This window comes from Pleurodeles waltl, chromosome 6 (assembly GCF_031143425.1).
Source record: "Pleurodeles waltl isolate 20211129_DDA chromosome 6, aPleWal1.hap1.20221129, whole genome shotgun sequence".
Lineage (NCBI taxonomy): Eukaryota > Metazoa > Chordata > Amphibia > Caudata > Salamandridae > Pleurodeles > Pleurodeles waltl.
The window spans coordinates 1,072,828,764-1,072,844,136 of NC_090445.1; the positions used below are offsets into that span (position 1 = coordinate 1,072,828,764).

At 45.2% G+C, this 15,373-nt stretch overlaps 1 protein-coding gene across 2 annotated transcripts in view; it reads left to right on the forward strand.

The window, feature by feature from the left end:
• The window catches only part of EPHA2 (EPH receptor A2), a 51,643-nt gene extending 39,183 nt beyond the window's left edge, over positions 1-12,460 (forward strand). Inside the window, exons 11-17 of one of the 2 annotated variants that reach the window (XM_069240097.1) lie at positions 134-319; positions 716-777; positions 867-1,076; positions 1,869-2,018; positions 2,515-2,708; positions 5,979-6,134; positions 9,208-12,460. In XM_069240097.1, the coding sequence (XP_069096198.1) occupies positions 134-319; positions 716-777; positions 867-1,076; positions 1,869-2,018; positions 2,515-2,708; positions 5,979-6,134; positions 9,208-9,313 (1,064 nt within the window). In that variant the 3' untranslated portion in view covers positions 9,314-12,460. The remainder of the gene's footprint in view (positions 1-133; positions 320-715; positions 778-866; positions 1,077-1,868; positions 2,019-2,514; positions 2,709-5,978; positions 6,135-9,207) is intronic. The other variant, XM_069240098.1, reaches the window with a different exon arrangement.
• The last annotated feature ends 2,913 nt before the right edge of the window (positions 12,461-15,373 follow it).

A 15,373-nucleotide genomic window follows, 5' to 3' on the forward strand; every position in this document is an offset into this window, starting at 1 on the left:
ATGGGGTGTGAATTATGATGGTTTGATAGCATTTGGGATGATGACCGATTTAGATCCTGACTGTGTCAGATTGGATTGGAAGGTGTCTACCAGCGCTCTTCTTCACCAGCTGTGCCATCTTGTTACCCACCAGGTGAATTTGGAGAGGTGTACAAGGGGATTCTGAAGCTGCCAGGGAAGAAGGAAACACCGGTGGCCATCAAGACCCTGAAGGCAGGGTACACAGAGAAGCAGCGCATAGACTTCCTGAGCGAGGCCAGCATCATGGGGCAGTTCAGCCACCACAATATTATCCACCTGGAGGGTGTGGTTTCTAAATGTAAGTGAAGCCATCTTGCCAGTGCCTTGCTATTCTATGTTATGCCCATGCAGCATATTCACATATATCTGGCAGCTGTTCATACCCCTCTCTCCCTGGCCCCCCAAACATATCATAGAACCTCCTTGGCATCTCTCTGACTCTTTTTCTCCCATTTCCTTTACCAAATGCCAAGCTGACCTCCCCCTCTGAATCGCAGTACCTTTCTGACCCCTTATGCCGCTAGCCATTTCTTGCACACTCCCTATGCATATGCACACTAATCCGGTCATCCATAATCATTGCCCTTTTCCTGGCTGTCTCCAAGTGTTGCAACTCTTCCTCACTGCTGGTTACCCTCAATACATGTGCAGGATTTCCCCTGCATCTCATTAATCTTTGACCCTTTGTCCTCAGATAAGCCTATGATGATCATCACAGAACATATGGAGAATGGTGCCTTAGATAAATTCCTTCGGGTATGTGCCATTACCATTTTTTTTTAACTTGAGTGTGTTATACAGACTGCAGCTAAGTTTCTGGCTCATAGTTCTTTTCCGCTTTGCAGGACAATGATGGTGAATTCAGCGTCCTCCAGCTCGTGGGCATGCTGCGTGGCATTGCTGCTGGCATGAAGTACCTCTCGGATATGAACTACGTGCACAGGGACCTCGCTGCCCGCAACATCTTAGTTGACAGTCAGCTAGTGTGTAAAGTCTCTGACTTTGGCCTCTCACGTGTCCTGGAGGATGACCCTGAAGCTACGTACACAACAAGCGTGAGTACCATTGTTTGTTGCTTGCCTAGGAGTAGAGTTCTGCCCATCTCTGGGCTTATTAATAATTGCCCAGTACAAGGGTCTCGTATCACCTGAGCGCCTAGCATAGCTGGCCATCTCGGGTTTGATACTTTTACAGATACAGGGCATGAATGGTCTAATTGGTTGTGCCTCCCAAGAATGCCACCAGGAAGCCAGAATCTAAATGGTATTTCTCCCCCGTTCATGGTGCAGCTTTTTTCAGTGAATTGGGGACCCAACACACCTATCTAGGCTAGCTACCACACCAAATTAGGGAATCGAGGACTCCTCCATACTTAAGTATGTAGACATTTTCCCTCCTCCTTCTCAAGGTCTCAAGCATTGTTAGTGACCCATAGTTTCCCAGTAATGCTATGTAAGTGTCTGTATCCATAGTGGGTCACCTACGAAACCACTGTTACAACATCTTGTTAGTATGGGGAATCTAATGCTACACCTCGCAGTATTCTTTGGAGCTCATGGCTTGACTTCAGTGGCGCATTTTATTTTGTGGAAAGGGCGTGGGAGATTCTGTCTAATTGAGAATACCAGTTGCCACTGAAGAATCTGCCTTGAGCTGCACTGCGCTTGAGAAAATCAAAGTGTGATATTATTTGTGACACTACTGTCGATGCGACCGTGCGACATGCACGACGCAGCTGAGAGGTGGTGGCAGGAAGAGGAATCAGGAAGGGTAGCGGGTGACTGTTCATTGACTGTTTTCTTCTGCATTCCCTTCCATGTCTTTACTTGCTCTTTTCCTTTCCACAGGGCGGAAAGATTCCAATCCGCTGGACGGCTCCAGAAGCCATCTCTTACCGCAAGTTTACTTCAGCCAGTGACGTCTGGAGCTATGGAATCGTCATGTGGGAGGTGATGTCCTACGGGGAGCGGCCATACTGGGAGCTGTCCAACCACGAGGTAGGTTCCAGTGTAGGAGTTCTCAGCCTGTTTGAGATGGTGTTGATCAAGTTGGCGAGTAGCGCCACTGAAAACTGATTTCTGGTCCTAGTTTTTAGAGCTCTCCCTGTATATTTTGGAAAAGTGCTTTGCTCTTCATATGCCTCAATGTGAAGTGGGAAGGCCGAGAAATTGTGAAGTATGTACCTGTGTGAAAAGTAGTTGGTTGATCGAACAGGGTGTTGGTCTGCACTGTTCCACTATGCAATTCCTCTATCAGGAGAGCCATGAACAATTGAAGGAAGTAGATGTAAGAACCTGGCAGTAGAACTAAGAATAGAACCTACATGGTGACTGAATCCGCAAATCGGATGGTGAACAAAGACTATGACCTAGCCGGGTGGTGGTGGTGTTAGGGAGGGGGCACAGAGCGAAGCTAGTGCCTTTTAATTAAAAGGTGCCACCAGGTTGCAAGTCTCTTCCTGAACTCTACATGTACTATATTTTTCTTACTCAGGTGATGAAGGCTATCAACGAGGGCTTTCGATTGCCAGCACCCATGGACTGTCCATCTGCCATCTACCAGCTCATGATGCAGTGCTGGCTTCAGGATCGCAGTCGGCGCCCCAAGTTCCCTGACATAGTCAGCCTCCTGGACAAGCTCATCCGGGCACCCGACTCCCTCAAGACTATGGCAGAATTTGATCCCAGGTGTGCACTCCGAGGGCTCTGTGGTTGAGGGAAGGTGTCAATTAATTTCCAATGACAGCCTTTGGCTTGTTGGTGTTTTGGGTGGATGTATGAACTCCAAGTACTATGTCTTTATTGTTTGTGGGGAGGGTTTTTGGTGCTTACTTTTTATTATTTGGAGGTTATCTATGCTACAGATGGGAGTTACATGAATTAGTTGACAGTAACCGACCTGTACTTTCTTATGGTAGTTGACTAGCTCCCAATACACATCTCATTACTTAGAGCTATTTTCTAATCGCCCAGATTAAGGGGTCAGTAGCCTCGGTTTGCAGGGCTGATGGTTATATAATTTGCAAACTGGGTAAAATGCTGTTCACTCTTTCTAGCAAACAATGGGAGTTTACGGCAGGTGTGTACTTACAAGCCCAGTCCCAAGTCGGTGTTTCCCTTACCATGCCCCGAGTAATAGATGAAGAAAGATGGCTAAACTGAGAGCCCTTAAAACCAGCTGAAGCCAAACTCAAAGTTTGTGGTTACAGAGGTGTGCGGATTAAGGGTGGGAGAGGAGAGGGGGTTGTTCTTTCCTGTTTACCACTAATATTAGAGGGATTTTATTCTTGGGATTAGAGCTTTCTTTGGGGAGTTTCTGTCGCTGGTGAGTCAGTAATGCAGGGAAAAATAAAAAGCTTAAGTTAAAATGGAGGTGGCAGAGGCTGCAACTTGGACCTCAATTTCGTGTATCACATATATTTTGTCTCTGTATATAAAGCGCCTTCCTAATATAGACATTCCCTTCCTTCTGGGTCGGTCGCCTCTGCCCAGGAGATCAGTTCCTTTACTATCTTTGTTTTTCTATCCAATAGTTAGACAAATGTGTTATTTTGAGGCTCTTTAAATGCACAGTTTGTTTTTTGTCTGGCACTGTGCTGTTTAAGCAAGATTGTGCCATTTAAAATCCTAATGATATCAGAGTAACTCTTTGAGGGGGGCGAGTATACAGTATGCAGGTCTATCCTTATTTTTGGCCCAGATTGTCCTGTCCATTTTTTCTGCAATGAGCAAGTGCTGGCCTTGTGAAAACGTGTTTCCTAGGGCCCACTTATTCTTAATGCCGCCAACTGACCACGTAGCCCTAGACGTTCCATTCTGACTATAAGTTTTATGTTGGGGATTTTAGGGTGGAATGAACTTTAAAGCTTTTACCGTTCCCTTGATCACCAACCACTCTTACGTTTCTGTTTAAAATGAGAAAAGGTTTAGCATCATCTATGCACACTTAAATGTTGCTTTATGTATACACTGGAAATCAGGGTTTTTAGCTTGTCTGTCTGTTGTTCACCTTACGTGCAGTACTACCTATGTACAGCACAGAGTGTGGGCATGTGCTCAGCTCGCCTTAGCAGCTGGCTGCCGGCACTTGTTAGGGGTTTTCACTAGCTGGGTGGGCTATCCTTACAGCCACTGCATGTCTTGAAATGTACATGGGACTTAAAGTAGTAACATCACTACTGTTGGCTTTATCACTCGGCCCTCCCTACTACAGTCTCTGTTCTTCACCCACTTCCTTTCTTCCCAGCTTCTTGTAGGATGTGGTTCACACCACTCAACATGTACATGCTCGTGCTTTTGGCTTTGTGCTGGTTGTTGAATTGCTTCAAAAGCACTAGCAAAGCTAAATCATTCCAAAATGGATGCCATGAATGTTTGCACAAGCATGACATCCATCTTGTAATGCATTTTTTTTATTTAGCATTGGAAGATGGCTGTCACGCAACCACACGTGTGCTCATCAGCCATCTGGGAAGAAACAAAATAGTGGAAAAAACAATTGGTCAGTGCCTGGTATCAAATGTGCGACCCATTGGCTTTGCCCATGTGACACTGACATTGCTTTCACATTCATAGCTCCTATGCCCTGTAGTACTCCCAGACAGCTATACTTTGTTTTATTTATGTTTTTGTGGCGCAGCTGTAACTGTGTATTGGTTCAGTCCTATATGGGAATCTGTTCCCGCAGCCGACATTTTTTGGCATGTGCATTTAAAAAAATATTGTGTCTTGAAATCCTGAAAATGAAATGATTGTCCCCTGCCTGAATAAATTAAAGATGCGTTTGGTTCCATATTGAGAGTGGTCTGTACAGGTATTACAGAAATCCCTTTCATTATGGCAGAACCAATCACTATGAGTCCCTCATTTGAGAATGTGAAATGACCCCAGGGCTGCAAGTAAAAGTGGCAAAAACGGGCAGGTGCGAGCATAGGAAGGAAGCAGGAAATAGATTTTAATTGTTTAAAGGGAGTTCCCATAGAAAGCAGCCATTTACTTGGTATCACTGCTGAAATCGCGATTCTATTAAAAAAAAAGAACTGCGAGAGGTGTGCATTCGGCAGTAGCTGTCATTTAGTGCATAGGTAGAAGCAAAGAAGCCCAGTCTGAAAAGAGGCTCTGTACTAGTCGGCCTCTCAGACATGCAGGCCCAGACGATATGTGTCTAAGACGGATTCCAAGCCCCTCTCACCGCCCCGCGTCTTTCAATGCCTGATGGTGCTTTTCTCACATCCATGTGCGAGGGCTTATTAGTGCGAGAATTCCGAAAGGGCATGGAGCTGCCATTCCGTCCAAGGATCTGCCCAGATAGCGCTGTCCCATGGGAAAAGCTTCTGAGAACGTCTGTGGACTACTGTATAGGTCTCAGACCTGCGTATGGGAAGTCTGTCTCGGCTTCCGGGTAAGACCTCATGTCTTCCGAGTCCCTCGAGGTGTGAAGTTCCACGGCTAGTCACTGCTGGGGTCTTCACATTCTGAGCTGTAGTGAGACTTTTGGAAGCAGACCAAGCCTTCTACAGGCAAAGATTGTTGTAGCATTTGATCTGGAACTGAGTTTGACAGTCTGGCCTCTGGGTCTCTTTGTTTCCGGCTTACTCTTCGGACTCGCGCATGCCCATCCTCATGCTTCCTGAATGTCATTATAACCATAGCCTCTTTTGTTTCAGTACTCGCATTTGAACCGCTTGCTTGACTTGCGGCCCCTTTCTGTTGCAGTCCTTGTACTACACTCCCCTGTGCCTTTGCACCTCAGTAGGGTTCAGCAGCATCCTCCTTGCACACCTAACCCCAGTCTTGGTCCCCCACAAGTAGCCCTTTTAGTGCATCTTTGCCCTCCTCTGCAGCGCTATAAGCTATTCTTTAGATTGAAATCATAGGCCACCCGATTGTGATATGGGATAGTGAATTTGCTGCATCTCTAATACTGCAGGACCTGACTCTCTGCTCTGTGTCCCTCAGGATCTCCATCCGCCTACCTAGCAGCAGTGGCTCCGAGGGGATGCCCTTCAAAAGCATCGCTGATTGGCTGGAGTCCATCAAGATGCAGCAGTACACCGAGCACTTCATGTCGTCTGCCTTCAACTCCATGGACCGGGTCATCCAGATGAGCCACGAGTGAGTACCTGTCTTTGGCGCGGAGCATGTGAGACTGAGGAGCAGTGCCTGTGTCTCGCCTATTCCATGAGAGTTCAAGACAGGGACAATGAGCGATTACAGGGACTCATGTGAGCAACTGAGAAACGCTGTAATGGGTTAGAAAAGAGGGAGCCCATGGGTCAGACCTAGAGCTAAGTGTCTCTGACACCCTTTTGCTCTGTCCATCTAGGCCTCTATTACTGTCCTCGGACCTCCACTGATTTGTAAGCATAGTGAATTAATAGATGGCACGAGTTTAATTGCACTCGAGTCGCTTCATTACTCACAACCTTCTTCACAAAAAAATGGATGCGACTGTGATGGCCCGATGGAGCAATATTTATTACCCAGATACTCGACATTCAAGGCAAAATATATTACATTTAATGGAGCATGAAATATATGCAGGCGTATATACTGTCTGTGGCTTGAAACACATGGGGTCTGGGCTTCTGACCTTATTTTAAAATGGTGTTTTTAGCTCTGACATCAACCTATAAATGTGCAGACCATGCCTTCAGTTTTTGGTGGGGTCGCCTGCACAGTGGGCACTGAGCTTGTTTCTCATCAGCTCTCCAGTGTATTTTAGACCATCCATGCAAGAGAGGTGTTTTTTATTAGAAAGGCTGCCCCAGACACTTTCTATCCTGAAAAGGAGCCTTCTCAAGACTGAAGGGCTGCATCGTCAAGCAGAGTTGCTGGACCATACACTCCCCCTCCAAGGATGCCGAGTTCTCCGGGCCCCTCTCGGGAAGCTGTGAAGCCATGCATCTTCCCAATACTTTCCACTGATTCTTAGCTCCCTGTTCTTGAGGAACATCACCCAGCTGCATGTCCTTACTGTTGTCCCCTGATTGCGTCTGATTGTCTGGGGTTTAGCAGTCACACAGGCATCTAAGGAGCAACCTCCTTACCCTGGGAATACGGAACATAGCTGGGTAACTCTAGTGCAGGGTGCCACCTGGCAATATTAATGGTGACACTGCATGTTCTGTCACCTGGACCCTAGGTGCTATGATGGCCTGCATAGGTTAGTCAACACTCCATTTTTGTAATATCACTTTCCAGCAAAATCAGTGCTACATTATGGTCATTACAGGCTGATTTAAGGGTAAGAAAGCAACAGCCAGCAAAATTACATTCTGGTTGGGGCTCAGAAAAAACAATACAACAAAGTGAATTCCAGTAGTGTCCAGAAAACATCTCTGGCAGGGAGGAGATGAGAAGAGGAGCCACTTTGCAGGATGGGTGTAACCAAACAGGTTCCTCTTGGGCTAAGAGGAGGGGGGTCTCTTGGTCAAGGAGGGGGTAAGAGGATGAGCCCGGTAACAGAAGAGAAGCCTCAGGCACAGTAGGGTAAAGATGAGGACTCACTCTGGTAAGATCGTGGTAATGTAAGGGAGCATCTCGGGTAAGGTAAGCTAAGACAAGATGGCCTCTGGTGGTGAATGAGGGGAAAGGGGATCGTTGAGTGCAGTTGAAGTACCTCTAGAGGAGGCTTCTGGACAAGAATAAGGGTTTTTGGGGATGTGCTTCGGGTAAGGGTACCAGGAGTTCTGGAGCAGGATGAGGGGAAAAGCAGAGAGGCCTTTGCATGGATTGAAACAGTGAATGTCTCAGTGAATGTCTTGTTGCTTTTTGTGGGGGAGAAGTGACTTATAGGGTTGGCTAAGAGGAGATGGTACTGACGTGATATTCACAGCCTTACTGGTGGCACGTGGATCACTCAGTCTTCTTTACCATCTCCTATACATCTCTCACCCACAGCCTTCTCTCTCTCCCTCTAACAGTGTAGAGTGACACTTCTCAGTATACCCTATTCTTTGACACTTTTAAGTGGTTTCTAGTCTTGATCCGTTGAAATCAACCACAAAATGGCGCCTTTGTTAACAGTCTCCATAGAGAGTGATGAGTAGGTTGGAGGATGCATGGCGCTATATAGAGCCCTCTATTTCTTTCACTGTTGAACACGAGTCTCGATAGACAGGCCAAGTTCGAGTACCGTCTTGCCATCTAAGACGGAGTTGGTTTCATTGATGTTATCACATGCCTTCTGCTGGTACCACCGCCCACCCCCCTTCTGGGAAACCATTCCGTTTTCCCATGGGCCTGTCTCCCATTCCTTGTAGGTTATGCAACTTCTCGGCCACGTGGCTAGTTGTAAATCTCTTGGGAACGTCATCCACGGGGAATTTGGACACACAGGCCCCATGTCTGGAGTACAGACAGAACTTTTCAGCCACAACAAAATGTCTCCCTAATCTAAAACAAGAAAAGAGCCAGCTTGAAAGGGCAAAGGTCAAGAGTGGTAGTCAGGGGCGCAGGTCACTGCAGTGTTTGAACTTCAAATGATGGGACATCCTTTTAAGATTTGCTTTTTGTTTATTTGGAACGTCGGATGCTGTCCTGGGGCCGGAAAGGGATGTTCACTTCTGCAGGCTGCTGCCCAAGCTGTCTAAATAACGCGACTTAAGGCTGGTTGTGGAAATGCCTCCCTGGGAGAGAACAACCTGCTGGGTCCTATACCTCTCCATCTCCACGCTCCCTCCGCTCCTTCAGAAAAGCATTCCCCTGCGTGCCTCCGTTTGTACCTTCTGTGTTTCCAAACCTCCATGTTGAATTCATAAGTTCTAGAAGCCTTGTCACTGGATGCTAGGCAAGCTTTTACTTGTATGGCATCGTTCGTTTCTCACATGTTTTTGACTATCATGGCTTGATTTTCGTGCTTGCTTTGGTACAGGTGTGCAGGCTGTCAAACTGCTTATTTGGCATTTGAGTATCAGGAGCCCAAAAATGGATGCTGTGTACTACGTAATGATATGCAGCTTATTTAAAAAAAATCTCAAAGGTATCAGGACTGGATTGAAAAGGTTGAATCTCTACTATAAGTTTATGACGACTTAAAAAATGTAAAAGTTAAGCATTATGAACAAGATTATTCAGGAAATACTAATGGCAATGAATGGGTTAAATTCAGAGAGTACTGGCATTTTGTCTTTGGGAAAAATCATAGCAATCTTTTTCTAATCTTTCAATTTTCCCTTTTCATCAGGGATATAAAGAAATTGGGCATCCGCCTACCGGGGCACCAGAAACGCATCGCCTTCAGCATCCTTGGTCTGCAGGAACAAGCTAGCACCATGGGCATCGCCACCTAAAGTGAAACCAGTAGGATGCAGCTTTAGCGCTATCGTATCAGCCAATAGGGAGCCACCTTCTTGTGTGTGGTGATGATGGACGCTGGAAACAGTGCATCTAAGGAATCCTAGACTGAAAATACTTGAAGTTTGAAAGTCTGACCCCGCGGCTGAAAGAACTGGCCGAAGGCAGCCGGCACTGCCTCTCTGTGGATGGACCGAGCTACCCCCGAGTGTGATACCAGTGGGATTCTGCATGTCCAGTGTCGAACTAAAAGGACCCATTTTCATCCAATATTAAGCCAGGCATGGCATTTACCCACCCAATGTGCAGCAGATGTGCCTTCAGGTTTCAAGCACGGAAGCATGAGACCTGTTCTTACTTAATGTATAACTGCATCCATTGCGGAATCGATGGGGATTCAACGAGCCCAGCGGGAGTCTGGCTCAGCCTGTAATGGCCCAGTGACAAGTGGACTGACTGGTATCTGCCTATGCATTGTTTCAGCTGCCGTAGCTACCACCCCGCCACTGAGGACTTGTTTGTACTTAAGATGTTGCTTATTCTTTTTGTGCAGAGAGACTTTACCAAGACCTGTCTGGAGGTTGTAGGGAAATGGTGTTGCCTCAATCCGGCAGATATTCCCACAATGCTTTGCAGTACAGTGTGGTACATTTCTTTTGTTTTCTCACACGATGCCTTATAATGTCGAACTTCCATTTTTACATTTGATTTTTAATTTTGTGTTTGCTGTTTTAGGCAGTTATCTGTTTCAGAGTAACTTCGTAACTCAGTTTCTCAAATATAAAGCACCCTGGGAAATCTTGGGAGGAGGTACTTGCGTCAGAACAGTAAGGATACGTACCCTCTCTTACCACAACCCCTTGTGGCAGCTGTACATTTTCTTTCTCAGCTGTATGGATGATGGACCTAATTTGTGCCTTTAAAATTTAAGTTCAGCAGGCGACCTGTCCTAGACTAGCTTTTGACACATTTAAAAAGTCAGGAATTTTCTAAATACCCACGCTTTAATTTCTTGTCTTATGGTCCGAGGGCTATGACCACATTACATGCCTTCAACCAACTAGGGATGGGGGACATGGTAAACTTTGACTTATTCTTCACTCGGCGCTGGTGTGTCCTGGTAGGAGGGTTTCCAGCTGACTGGGACCTCTGAAAGGTATGTATGGCTCGGTGTGGTTTCAGCAGTTTACAGCTCCAGCCCTGCACATCTTCCAGAGCCACTGGCCTCTGCAGAAATCTAACGCTTGATTACTCTGTTCTATCCACCAGTCTGCCTCTTGAGTTTCCATGATTTCAGAAAGTCCTCACAAGAGTAGAACAGTGGGCTTCAAAGGGGGAATCTTGCTGACATCCAGGTCCATGCATGCTACGCTTGTCCATATTAAAATGGTGCAAGTCAGCTCAACTTTGGGGAGTGCATATGGCTCTGTGAAAGTTTATGGAGCACCGCTATGGGTTATAGACCATTCTGGCATTATCAGTGGCACGCGATGCCTGGAGCGGACCAAACTCCATTGAAGTGCACTAGTCACCTATTGAAAATGTTGGAGGCCATTGTGAAGAATCGGGCCCCCCCTCTTAACCATTTGACGACCCCTGCAAGTGTGGGCTGCCTAACTGCATTTGCATGGTGACCCTCCGTATAGGGCTTCGCCAGACTGGCCTGAAGATTATATCAACACTGCTCACTGCATGCCAGAGTCTTGTGCCAAATATTGCCTTTCTGATAATTATGCTTAAAAAGTTTGGTACAGCGACTTGTACCAACTCAAAGGCTGTATGTGGTTTTGGGGCTCATCAGGGCTGACCAGTCAAGCAACCTCACATAACCATGACCTGCATCCCCAAAGAGAAGTTGCTAAGGTGGGGCAGGAGAACAGGTCATTGGAGGGGTAGATATGTCGATCTTCAGCATTGGGGAAAAGGGAGAAACTGACCTGTTCTTTGACATTCAGATTTGTATTTGATCGGAGCGTCTGTTTCAAAATGTCTTTACAGACTTTCCCATCTCTCTAGTTGCCCCCCAGCCCATTTCAAAATATAGGTAGCAGTCATTGCAAGCCGGGGGCACCTCCTTTAAACCTGTACGCAGAAGGGAACATGTTTGTACATCTCTGTATTCATCGATAGTGTGCTAAGGCATTTAGGTTTCACTCTTGCTGCTAAACGTTTTATTGAGGAATCTTGCAGGGCTTTCCTCCATTTCTGCAGGAAAGTGACTTCGATTTCCCAGAATGCTTTGTGCCCAATAGTTAGTAGACTGCACTTGATCTACCCTCTTTGGTGTCACGGAGCTTTTGGCTCACTGTGTAGGCGGACAGTAGTCTAGGCATTGGATGCCCGCCAGATATTCCTATGGTTGTGGGATGGTTTTGCTGCTGTATTGAAGGTGGCCCTGTGCGAACAAGCCCTTTATTGAAACTTATTTAAAAATGCAGTATAGATGACTATTGGGGTTGCTGAAAGAAAGGCATGGCACAATATGGAGATCTGCCAACAGGTCGAGGCTCAAGTGGACATTGGTTTAGGGGTAGTCTGCCACATCCTCCCCATTCAAATGCACCTACTTGCTTGAAGTCAGCCAATCTCATGGTTTCATATTTGTGCCCTCCTACTCTGACCTGAATGCCAAAGTAGACCTTCATTGTTTTCATATTTGTTTCAAAACTAGCTCTCACATGCCCAAAAAAAGAATACCAGTACCTACAATTACCTCAAGCACAAAGTAATAAACACTAGAGTCAGAACAGTGGTGCAGGAAGCCAGGTTCTTGCAGTTGTACAAATCATGAGCAAGCACAGTTCCAGGTGCCTGCAGAAAATATCCATTCCCATCTCCTTTAGGTGGGTATCTCAAAACTGATGGGGATACCAGAATAGTGCCTTCCAAGAACATTCCTCCTCTGCAGGGAATGCAAAGTTTAATAGTTGAAACACTTTTTTTCGCCTTTTATTTATTTATCCTTTTAGGATGTCATCCTTCCAGACAGTCTGTGCTTTGATAAAAATGTGACTGCTGTTCAGTCAGTGTTATATTCCTATGATAAACTTAATAATATTTATTTTTTTATATTTATTGATAGAGATTCATAAGTGTATTATACTTTCTCAGAATTGCTGTTCTTAAATAAATCTGCAAATAGATTTAAAGAGCTAAAACGTCTGTGTTTTCCTGTGAGAGCCAGCATTAAAAACTTTGACCCTAGTAGGATAAATCCTGATGAGGTACAAGACGCTCACACAATTTTTAACAGAAAATACTAGGCTTCCTGCTCGTGCATGGTGATGAGTCGTGATGGTGCGTGAGACTCTTGAGCGATGTTTCATAAAAATCCTAGGTTTCTCGTTTTTATGCATTGAAATGCATCCTGATGATGCTGAAGACGCTCATGCAATTTTTCACAGAAAATTCTGGGCTTCGCTTTTATCGCTTCGAGTTACTCAAGGCTCCAAACCACACATTAGTAAACATATGTTCCCAAACTAATTTTTAATATCATTGGCAATTTAGTCCACTTTTGTTTCACACCCAACACATATTGTTGTATGCTATTAAATACCACAATTCCTTTTCTGGTGAAATATGCCATTTTTTTTTTTTAATGCATAAGAATACCCAGACAATTTACCACGGTTTTCTAGCTGGCCCACATAACCCACCTGTTCTGTACTGCTGATAGCAGCAGATTATCCTTAGTAGTGTATTATTGCATATCGTTCGAGTGACATGCGCTTCTTTTGATTCAGATTTTCGAGCATTTGATCCAAGGCTTGTTCATATTCTACCCCAAAATAATATCATTTTCCAAATGTCGTGATTTGAATCAAATGTTGATATGTTTTAACCCACAATGGACGTTTGCCGCCTTCCTCTTGGCTCCTTTACATTAATGGATTCTAGTATGTTAATTATTTTTTCACATTTTCGACGCTGTGTTTTTCCATGCTAAGTTGAGGCCTTTCTGAAAGGTTTTCATCTACTAGTTTGCCCGTTATGGATGCCTTCTTTCCTCACTAATGGAAGACATTAAAACTACTGGTCACAGAAATCTCAATGCGTTCCTTAGGCTATGGCATGAGGTCCCCACAGATCTTTAAAAATATGCCAAAGAGTGGTATGCGAAAAAAGTGAGACTTCAACGCTTGTAAGGCACTTAATTGGGCAATAAATGAAACTTGTTGTATGAGAGCAGTGAGGCGAATGAGACTCCATTGAGGTGTATGAGGCAGGTGAAGGTAGAATAAATCCATTCAAATCTGAAGTTAATGACGAGGGTTATTGTTGCATAACTAGCTTCGTGCATGTCAAAGATGATGTAATGACTGAGCCTTAATTGAGGTGTAGGAGAACATGCTATAGGGAATTAATGAAATTCCTAAGGTAATAAGAGTACACAGGAAGATTAATCTATCTGCAAGCAAAAAAGAACTTCGTACATAGAAGAGCATATTTCTTTACATACCTACGTAGGAGATCATGAATTACACATAATATTGGAGATGAGATAGAAGAGAACTATGTAAAACGTGCAGGGTGATTACAGAGTTAGCATGCCCGAAACAGGTTAGGGTGGAGTCCTTCACTTATGCATGTTGGGTCGGAATGCCATAGACTCAGTGCTGCGTAAGCAGTCTGGTATTAGGATTTACCATGCCCACAATAGGCCTAAGATACTTCATGCTGGCTGGATATGCTGGCATACATCAATGGGAGTGTGCAGGAGTTTAATCAGAACTCATTATGAGAAAATCAGTGTTGAAATCAACTTTTGGAGACCAGCCTTTTCTGTTAAGTTCTTTTCAACCAGAGCAGCCAGTTAGAAATGTACACACACAGTATAAATGTTCTTTCTCACTTTTGTAGGAGGCTTGGTGTATTTGTAATGGGATTGCATGAAACACCTGAAGGAGGATTTAACACTCCTCTCCCGGGTGCATTAGCTATGACCCTTCCCTTCACCTACTTTTGTGGCCTTCCACAAAGCAGCCTGCTGGGAAGCACCAATATCTTCACTGCCGCTTGCTTGCTAAAGCCCCCCTGGACAGGGTTACTCCATCACCCTAGAGTAAGCACTTGAAAGACAGCTGCCACAGTCACCAGGAGCTCCTGAGAAATGGAAGCAGTTTTGCCCTTCCACCAATATGGAGCATTAAGCTGATGTGGACAACTTTTAACTTCACCCTGTGCACTGAACTCGTTAACTTACCACTTCCAATGGAGCTGGCATTCTATAATGTTCAATCACACCTCTCATCAACCTCAAAAAACCTCCCTCAAACGAGAACCTTCCTAAATGCTCCCAAGAGAGGACAAATTCTGTCCCTTCTGAAAGACCCTCCCTGGAGTTGACTACCTTTTCAACCCTACTACCTTCCCAATTCCATCACTCATCTGCCTTTCATCATAAGCAGCCTTCAACACAGTCGACCATAAAGCAAGGACCTAGACTCTGGAAAATTCCACGATAGAGCGACGCAGTCTTGCAGTGGTTTACCACGTAGGTCACAAGTTCAGCTCGTGAAGGTGGATATCTCAAGTTTCCAGAAACTTCCAATCTACTATTGCACTTGGGATACTTTTTTGCACCCCTCATCTTCATCTTCTACATGGTGCCCCTCTCATACATGCTTGCCAGCATCGAGATCAATCAATACAGCAAGGGCACTCAACGCTACCTCAAAATCTCCTCAACTAATGACTCAGAACCTGCCTCATGCTTATCAAGAATTAGATGTGTAGCACCTACCAAAACACCAACCCTATACATTCTTCTTTGCTAGCAGCACCAGAATAAACATAGACTAAAACAAGGCTATCTGACTTCAGAATAGACTCAGACCTCTCCTCCGTCACCTGACAGTCCTCCCCAGCTACTAGTAAACACCAAATCCTTTTGATTCATCTCAGCACAGACCTCTCCTTCAAAGAATACATTGCCAGGAAAACCAAAACAGCTTGTATGTGGTCTTTTTCCTGAAAAAAATAGTAAAAATCTTCCTACTGGAGCTAACTTTAGAGCAGAGGTCTTCAAACTTTTTGATGCCGGGACCCGCTCT